General features: G+C 34.9%; 1 protein-coding gene across 9 annotated transcripts in view; it reads left to right on the top strand.

Moving 5' to 3' along the window:
* The first annotated feature begins 1,759 nt into the window (after window positions 1-1,759).
* The window catches only part of LOC116844921 (triple functional domain protein), a 41,558-nt gene continuing 33,269 nt past the window's right edge, over window positions 1,760-10,048 (top strand). For 4 of the 9 annotated variants that reach the window (XR_004378155.1, XM_032817070.1, XM_032817071.1 and 1 more), the window contains exons 1-6: window positions 1,760-2,066; window positions 3,080-3,370; window positions 3,563-3,676; window positions 4,450-4,774; window positions 5,059-5,717; window positions 5,907-6,014. Coding sequence is in view for 8 of the 9 variants with exons in the window: in XM_032817070.1 (XP_032672961.1) it covers window positions 3,110-3,370; window positions 3,563-3,676; window positions 4,450-4,774; window positions 5,059-5,717; window positions 5,907-6,014 (1,467 nt within the window). In the remaining variant the exon portion in view is untranslated. Of the gene's footprint in view, window positions 2,067-2,410; window positions 3,005-3,079; window positions 3,371-3,562; window positions 3,677-4,449; window positions 4,775-5,058; window positions 5,718-5,906; window positions 6,015-10,048 lie in introns of those variants that run through there. The other 5 variants (XM_032817067.1, XM_032817068.1, XM_032817066.1 and 2 more) reach the window with 4 other exon arrangements.

Consider the following 10,048-nt stretch of genomic DNA (forward strand, 5'->3'; position numbering starts at 1 on the left):
TTAAATAGACTCTACAACAAAATTAAACAACCCATTATGTATCTAAATCAGCGCATCAACATCTCACCTAAGGCTGTTTTCTTAGGTATTACATTTGATCATTCCTTATCTTGGAAGCCACATATTACCTCCTTATTAAATATCTGTTATAAACGTCTTAACATTCGTAAAACCATTACGGGTATTAAGTGGGGTTCTCACCCTCTCACAATTCTCTCTGTATATAGAGGACTCATACGCTCCATTCTCGATTATGGAGGACTATCGTTATATGATCTTCCTCCGGGCCGTACAATTCAGCTAGATAGAGTTCAATATGCCGCTCTCAGATGCGTATTTGGTTTCATGAGAAAGACTCCCACCAATGTTCTTCTCGATCAAAACGCTGAATGGCCATTGGTTATTCGTCGCCTATTTTTAGCTACTAAGATCACTCTCTTTGGTTTCATAGAACTGACCCCTAACTTTTCATATGAAATAAAGAACTCAGTCTTTCTTGAGTCGGATTGCACCAACGTCAACCCAGATGATTCTCTGGATGCTCCCTCCATTTCTACTATACTTCGTTCACGTAAATCCTCCCTGCTATCCCCTTACTGTCAAGAAATCCTTAACTTAGAACCTCCTAGATATCAAGGACACTTGAATTTTCCCGTAGCTAATAGATTTATGGATATCTCTACGGATATCATAGCGTTCTCTGAGTTGAGTAAATTTCGGAACAAAGTAGAGAATTTTTATTATTGTAAACATAAAAAAATCTCAGTTAGCGGTATGAATCGTAGGGCTGCTGCTATACTTGGTCATAAAAACTTGAACTGTATTATTTATACTGATGGCTCAGTAATGCCTGATGGCAAAGCTGGTTTCGGGATTTTCTCCCCTACACATAATATTAAAGCATCTGTTCCCTGCTCTCACTCTCGGGTTATTATGCATGTGGAAGCGGAGGCCATAATATATGCAATTGACCTTGCAATTGAACTGCGTTCGAACAAAGTTGGCATATTGTCCGATTCCAGGAGTATCATATCCAATGTTTCCCACCTCAATATTTCAAAAAGGACCAGCTATCTTTGTCATAAAATCAGAGACAAGTTAATATCTGCTTCTCTATTGGACATTCATATAACATTAATTTGGATACCCGGACACTGTGGTTTCATAGGCAATGAGACTGCTGATCAACTTGCGAAATCAGCAGCTTTCTCCTCTCATGATACATGTCACACTAACATTTACTGTGGGGATCTTATTGCTAATATTAAACGTGATTTCCAAAAACTGGCTTATCTTGAGGAGCAATTTAAATATAAAGGGCGGAGATATCGGAAAAACATCCCAAACTTATCGAATTCCTCGTGGTATAAACAATATAAATTTTCTAAGAGAGGTGCAATTTCTTTAATTGCTAGAATTAAATCGTATCTACCAGCACACACTTGATAGATAAAAATATTATTAATGCTGAAACATGTGAATGCGGGGTCAGTCCAAGGAATTGGCAACATATTTTATTTAATTGTAACAAACACACTTAAGCGTCTAATAATTTAATAACCAACCTCATTAAGATGGACTTTTCTCCGTGGGACGATATTTTCCCTAGAGCTTTTACTAAAGACCTTAACATATTTACAATCATAGCAAAGTTTCTGAAACAAACGAATCAAATAATTTAAATGGATATACAACATACGATGGCAGCACTTGTCTGAGTAATGGCGTTGGGGCATGAGTCGTGGATGCGCCTCTAGCCAAATATTGAAGGAAGGAAGGAGTAGAGTTTTGGAACGCAGCCCTGAACGTGCCCAATGCCTCGCGCGAGTCATGGACTCGTGCTGTCCTCTCGGTCGGTATATCGGCGAACAAAGCTGTTGAAAACTTGTCAGCCGAACATGGCAGCGATGGTGTCGGGATCGAACTTGCGTGACGGTTGTCCGAGGTTTTAGTGCTCATGACAAGACAATATGAACGATAAGCCGGTACTATTTCGGAGGAGGATTCCGGGCCCGACACAGGGAAGAACGAAGACGTTGGCGTTGCCGCAAACAAACTTCTTGCAAGTGAGTCGCTTTTACGGCCGCTCCGTTCATCTTTCTCTCTCTGTAAATTTTCGCACGCAACGGAACGTAGATTCGCATTCGGCGCCTTCGACGCCGCGGCATAGTCGACGAAGCGAGACCGGTCCGTGGCGAGAAATGGCTACGTGCCTCGCTCGCGCTGCGCAACGATAATTATGTTCACGTCCGCTCGGAATGCTTCGAAGGGATCGCCAGTGAAAACACTCGTTGAACGAAGGCATATCTATGACAGCCGCTGTATCTAGAGGGGGTGACGATTGATTGTTCGTGGTTCGTCGTCGCGCTCGCGAGACATCGTGCGGTTTATCCGTCTCGCATCTCTCTGCGAATGTCCCCGTCAGCCCTTCGTCCGGCTCACGTCGCGGCGGAACGGTCCGCGACAGTGCTCGGCTAGAGAGGACTCAGGGGGGATGATACGCGATCACTAGCTACTATTTCGATGCGCGTGTATTCCGTCGCGTGTGCACTCCCACGCCGCGAACAACGGTTTTTCTCTCTCTTTCTATCTCTCTCTCTCTCTCTCTTTCTCTCTCGTGTGGGATCGCCGTCGCGACTAAAATTGCGATAGATGCGTGCGTGCGTGTGGACGCACGATTTCGAATTCGACGGCTATTTCGTCCGGAATACAGTCTCCGGAGCATGGAGTTGGCCCGATCTCATTCGCGTTTCTCTCTAGGCCGCTCTCAGACCGTAGGCGAGTTCGCCCGAGTGATTAGATAGTTGAACTTGAGCCAATCTCCGTAATTATATGTCTATTTTTATTAAGATCGACCGATGATTTTTACTCAGGGCAAGTTTCGTTTAGAACCGCGAGTGCTTCAGAGCGACGAGTAGACCGATAAAATTGGTTGATTTGACGCTTCAAAGTGACGTTTACAGTGTCAAACAAATTTGCCTTCAGTTTCATACATTTGAAGTTGGTTAGTTCGTCAGTCACTGTGTGACGCGGTACAGTATTTGATCATTCTATATCATGTATCTCTCGGTGAAAACAGGCCATGACAATTGAATGAAAAACAAGGATAATGGACGGCACACGTGCGGCAGAGGTATTGCCATTGCTGCAAGAACGTCTGGCAATACTACCAGGTGGACGAGATCGTAGAGGAGGCCCTGTGCTACTGTTTCCCAGCACACCGAGACGCGAACGCGCGAAACCTGAGGATTACAGACGTCTCTTGCAGTATCTGTTTGCTATTCCGAGCGATGAAGCCAGAGGCCTACGCTTTACTGTCATTGTGGATATGCGTGGTACCACGTGGGACTCTGTCAAACCTATCTTGAAGGTTACACCTCTTTTTCATTATGCAGTCTACAAATGTAGTTTGGTCTGCTGCCTATATTGCATTGATCATAGAAATATATATATATATATATATATGTACATATATATATATATATATATATATATATATATATATATATATACACACATATATGTTGACTATGATATTAATACAGAGATGTGTTATCTTTAGGTGTTGCATGAGCACTTTCATCGTACAGTTCATGTTGCCTTTCTAATCAAACCAGAAAACTTTTGGCAAAAACAGAGGACCTCATTGGCTAAGCAGAAGAAATATAATTTTGAGGCAAGTACATTGGAATTATTGTTATCATTATTATGTTCAATGACCAATTATGTTTCTATTGTATCTTGGAATAGAATGTTTTCAAGTTATTAAGGTAGTTAGTATAATGAAATAAGTTTCATGGGGATTCATTGAAACTTATATATATGCATTATATGTACATTAAAATATTATCTAATTGTGTAATTAGAAAAAGATTTATTCTATTTGAGAGTTAAGATATTTGTAATTAAAGTTGATGTCTTTTATACTTGTTCCTTTAGCATGCTATTTTTAATTTTTATTTTTAATATCTTCTAAACAATATCTTAGGTTTTGATAGAAAACTTTGATGATATTAAAAACTGATATATAAACTTTATACACAAATTTCAAAACTATTTCAACCATTTTCAAAATATAAATATTAGAGAGTAACATTATAGTAATATAGTAATATTTAAAAAAATATATATATATTTAAATATTTATATACTTTTTTCTATTATCTGTGCAACTTTATTAGATCAACTGATATATAAATAAAGCACTAATAAGAAAAATAAGAAATAATACTTTTGTATTTGCAATATTGATTTTGTTTATTAAAATTAACAACATTTATTATTTAAGTAGTAAAATAAATGTATAGAGACATAATTTTATTGGATAAATAATAAATGAGTGTTCCATTGATATTCAAACTGAAAACTGAGATGACACTTAGCAATATAACTACCTTAAGTTGGCAAATATTTCAATGTTAATTGACTGATAAAATATATTAATTTCAGATCAACACAATCAGTTTAGAAGCTCTTGTAAAAGTTATAGACCCTTCTCAGCTCACTGCAGACTTGGATGGATCTTTACAGTATGATCATGCTCAATGGATTGACACAAGATTAGTTGTAGAAGATTTTACATGGCAAGCAGCAGATCTTCTCGATCGATTAGACGATCTGCAGGAGGACCTTAGTCGGAATGACTTCGCTGACGATGTCGCGGGAGCTAAACATGGCATTGATCTGCATAATGAAATGAAGAAGAAAATCATGAAGGTTCCAGTGGAGGATATCCAAGTTGTTGGTCAACGTCTGCTTCAGCGATTCAATAGTAGTTAGTAAAATATTTTTATTTCTTTTCATACGTGAATGATATATTATTATTTTTATGTATATGATTATGTATATGATTTATTTCTTTTCGATGTGAATGATATGATAAATCTAAAAATTTTTATTGCATTTTTATTGCATATGTACAGTAACATGTATATATATTTTTTATAGTGAAACTAAAATCTATAATCAAAATATGTTGAATTGAAGGTTTACAAGAGCAAAATACCAATTAGCGTTTAACTCAGTATATTTTTAATATAAATATATTTTTCTCGACAGATGCAACAACGACCAGCGGAGAGGGAGGAAGTATTGACAACGGTGCGGCGAGTTGTACGGATCCCGACGGACGAGCGCTAGCCACGCTCGTTATTCAGCACTTGGACTCAGTGCATGCCGCGCAACAGCATCTTTTACAATTGTGGCATATCAAAAAGATGAAGTTGGACCAGTGTTTTCAACTACGGCTGTTCGAGCAGGATTGCGAGAAGATGTTCGACTGGATCTGTCACAATCGGGAGGTGTTTCTCGCAAGTTACGTGGAGATTGGTCGTTCGTACCAACTGGCCAAGAATCTGCAGGAAGAGCATAAACATTTCACGATGAGCTCGATGAATGTTTACGTGAATATAAATAAAATTCTCACGATGGCCGGCCGATTACTAGAGACGCAACATTACGCAGCCGGACACGTAAGGGCGGTGGCAGGCCGTCTGGATCGAGCTTGGAAGGAATTCGCCGCGGGTCTCGATGAGCGCACCGCGGTACTTAGTTTAAGTGTAGTGTTTCATCATAAAGCGGAACAGTACGTCGACAATGTGACCGGTTGGAGTCAGGCATGCGACACCAGCAATCTGCCCAGTGAAATTCCAGTGCTTGAGTCTCACATCCGACAGCATCAAACCCTTTACGAAGCGATGTGTCAGGCATACACGGAGGTAAATTTTCATTCTAATCCTTTTTTCTTTGTGTGTACGTGCATAGAGAATGTACATTTGTCGTGTTATCAGACACAACTACTTCAATCAGACTGTCATTACTTGTAAATCATTGTAAATTGAGCCGATTCTTGTTTCATTGTATTTTTCATGTGCAATGTATTTGTAAGTTCATTTGATATTTAACAGGTTTACAATGCATATCAAGCATTATTGAGTGGCCTAGGTTCAATGCTGCAAGTATGTCATAATGTGAGCGCCCATGCCTCAGGGTCGGATACATTTCGCGTCGATTATGTACGAAAAAAAATTGAGTTTTTAAAGCTTCTCTAGGCGATGGATATCCATTACTCGCTTGGTACTTGGGTGCTACTGGAAATGATATCTATCCGCAAATTTTCTGCAATGATTAACATACAATATAATTTGCTCGTTATAGTCCAGGCGTCTCAAAAGGCACAGAATTGTCTCTCATTTTTTTATGCATAATTTTAGATATATTGTAAAGCAGTAAAAAATATTAGATGTAAATTGTTTTTATGTTTACAATTTTTTTCAACGTTATTTTTTCAACTTTATTTTGATATTTAAGAGTTGAAACAACCTTCCGAAAATGAGAGAAAATATCATTTCTAAGAAATATGGGAATTGTGAAAAAAACAGTTTATATAAAAATTTGATAAATTTTAACAAAAACGGATCACCTTCCGAGGACGATGATCTTCACATATGTTGTCAAGGTCATCATTCTGAGTAATATTCAAAAGGTTTTAGCTATCGCTCATTGTTTGTTAAAAAGTTATTAACAAAAGAAGTTATAGTAAAACTTTCCTGTTTAGGGGAGACTGCTTCAATGACCTTGACATATGTTATAGAAGTCATTCTCCTGAGTAATTCTGAAGGTTTTAGCCGTCTCTCTTTGTTCGTTAAAAAGTTATTAACAAAAGAAGTTGCATAAAATGAATGTAATTTTTGGACACCATATATACAAAAACATCGAATTTGTAGGCTAGGAATATGTGTGCCCCTAGCACACGTACACACACATACACAAATAGAATGTAATTTCTCTCACATATTAATTTATGTAGTGTTGCAAAATTATATGGATGATTGTTAAATCATTCAAATATAATAAGAACACACGCATACACCGCGAGCCCGCGTATGTGTGTGTGTCTGTGCGTGCGTAACTGAACGTAACACATGGCAGCAGCCAACTGACTGACACTACGGGTTAGTTATTTATCTAACTTTTTAAAATTTCCATAATGCATTAGAATCGTGTGTTACATTGAGAAATTCATACAAATGCATGTTGAAAATTTGGAAGCCGTGTGTTCAGTTGCATACGCACGCGTGCATACACACACACACACACTGTTCGTCCGCCTGCCCGGACGGGTTCGCGGTGTGTGTGTATCTTCTTTTGTTAATAAATTTTTAACGAACAACGGGCGACGGCTAAAATCTTTTGAATGTTACTCAGGATGATGATCTTGACAACATATGTGAAGGTCATCGTCCTCGGAAGATGGTCCGTTTTTGTCAATATTTACCTTTAATTTACCTTATTTCTCCTATTATGTTTCTAAATTTTTAAATAATTTACAAGAATTTTAAAAATTTTTCTACGAGATATTTATGAGAGCCGAAATTTAATGTTGAATTTAACTATATATAACGATGTTGATTTTTAAAATCGAATATTTGACAAGGTTTAAACTTTTTGAATTTATTATTTTTTGTGTATAAATGTGTGTTTTTGAATTTATTATATTTGTGTATGAAGGAGAGAGTAGTCTTTGACTAAAATTAACAAATAGATAAGTATTTGCGAAATTCATATAAGGATATGTAAAAGGGCCAAAATTTATCCGTAAGAAAAATGAAATCGGATTATCTTTATATTTTTGGGACCTGCTGAATTCGAATATAAAGCTTAAAATTATCCAAATCCCGGGGAATTTTATGAAAATATAGTTTTTCTATAGAGAAATCTTATTTTTCACCAAATATCTTTTAATGAGCGATTGACAATTGTGAACAAAAGAAGTCTTTTATTGATTTTATTAATTTTTTAATTTGAAATAATTCTTAATTACCTGATTTTTTATTCTCGCAGCTCCGTGAGTCGCAATGCAGGGGAGATATCGTACAATCGAAAACAGTGTTTATATACAGAGCTACTGACTAACTAATATTATGCTCATATCGTTATTCATATAACATTATTATAACATTATCATAACATATATAACACACACACACACATATATATATATATATATATATATATATATATATATATATATATATATATATAACATAAACCACTTTTTCATTGCAAAAAAGTAACTTTTGAATTTTTTCAGGCAAATTTCAGACAAACTTTTAAATTTTTACATACAAAAGAATAGTAGGTATCATATAGGTTCGATTGGTAAGAACTGCGAATATAAGTCAAAATATCAAAAAAATCAATAAAAATTCTTCTTTTGTTGACAATTGTCAATAGTTCATTAAAAAATATTTTTATAAAAAACAAAGCTTTTCTGTAGAAAAACTGCATTTTCATAAAATTTCCCGGAATTTGGACAATTTTAAACTTTATATTCGAGTTTAGCAGACCCAAAAGATAGCTCGATTTCATTTCCCTTATGAGCAAATTTATTTTCACTCTTTTACAGCACTGTTCTTTGTTATACCCAGATGGAAAATTATAGCTCTTTTCGCAATATATAAAGTTTTGAAAGACTAACTAAAGTCATATACATGTAAAACAAGAAGATCATTTAATATTATTTCTTGGCCGAAAGATTCATTGCAAACATGAGTACTATTATTAAATTTTTTCTATATATATTTTCTTTAAGAGGAAAATACATTAAAAGATATAATAAGCACATTCGTCACACATGTATTTACTTGACCGATAATGGTGAAATTTATGGAATATACCCAGATAATCTATCTTTTGTGACATATTTAATTTTTTTCTCTTTATCTCTTTCGGAATAAATAAGATAGTATAACCTAAAACATGCTTTTAATTCCTAAACATCTTTTTTCTTTCTTCCCAAAAATGAAGTATATAATATGTAAAAGATGCAGTACTTCGGCAGTAAGAGCGAGTACAGTTGAGAAACAGTTCGAAAATATTCTCTGCAGTGTTTAGCTTGTGTTTAACAGCGTTTCTCGTGAGTTTTTTTTTGTTAGAGATAATTGTAATGTTTTATATATTTATAGAGTTACAGTTGGTTTTTCACAACGTTACTTTATGTATTGCGAAAAGAAAAGAGCCGTAATACTGTGTCTAGATGTAGTTATATGAGGTTCATATATACTTGTTCACCAATTGTATTATTTGCAATTACTAATTGTGGTTAGAAGCTCATATTCTCACAATAAATTAAGACATTTTAATATGTTTTTTATAGAATTCTCGAGTGCCCACACGTTATTTAGAATTTATTATCGTTCATTACCCTTACAATATTAAATATCATGTGGAATAAATCACAGTTGTAAGAATTGAATCAAACATAGCACATACATACTCATAGTATAGTGCTTATTCGAAAATCAACATTATTACTTTACAATATTATATCAACATTATATATACTTGAATTCAACATAAAATATTCTTTAATTTTATAAAAATTTCATAATATATAAAACATTAGAGAGAAGTGGGCATAAATAAAAAAATTTTACATTGTCGGACAATCTAAATATTTAGTTGTAAAAAATATGAAATACCATAAAATTTTTCTACAAGCTATTGTTACAACTCATAGCTGCTATATATATATATATATATATATATATATATATATATAAATAATATATATAAATATATATATAAATAAGATCCTAAAAAGGACCTGATCAATAAAACATTATGAAATAATATATTAGGATAATACATTAAGGTCCTAATATATATCTAATCATATAACCTTGCAAAGGTCTTCCTTACTTAATTTTTATTAGTACATGACTAGGTTTACCATAGTAAGAATAACCTTGCGAACCCTTAATTTAATTAGGATCTTATATATTTCAGTCATATATACCTGATGACAATTTCTAGTCGGGAACGCGTAACCTAGATAGCTCAGTGGTAAGAACGCTTGCCTGACAAGCAGAAGACTCGAGTTCGATTCCAGTCGTTGCTCCGAAGATTTTTTCCTCATATGACTATTAAAAATAGACATATATAGATATGAAAGAGTAGCTCGGCCATGATCTGATTTTTTTTTCTATACTATATAATTGTGATGTTAACAATTGTACAAATAATAAAAATTACTAGTAATCGATAC

The sequence above is a fragment of the Odontomachus brunneus genome, unplaced genomic scaffold (assembly GCF_010583005.1).
Source record: "Odontomachus brunneus isolate Ranch 3 - 2012 unplaced genomic scaffold, Obru_v1 Obru_scaffold_048, whole genome shotgun sequence".
NCBI lineage: Eukaryota > Metazoa > Arthropoda > Insecta > Hymenoptera > Formicidae > Odontomachus > Odontomachus brunneus.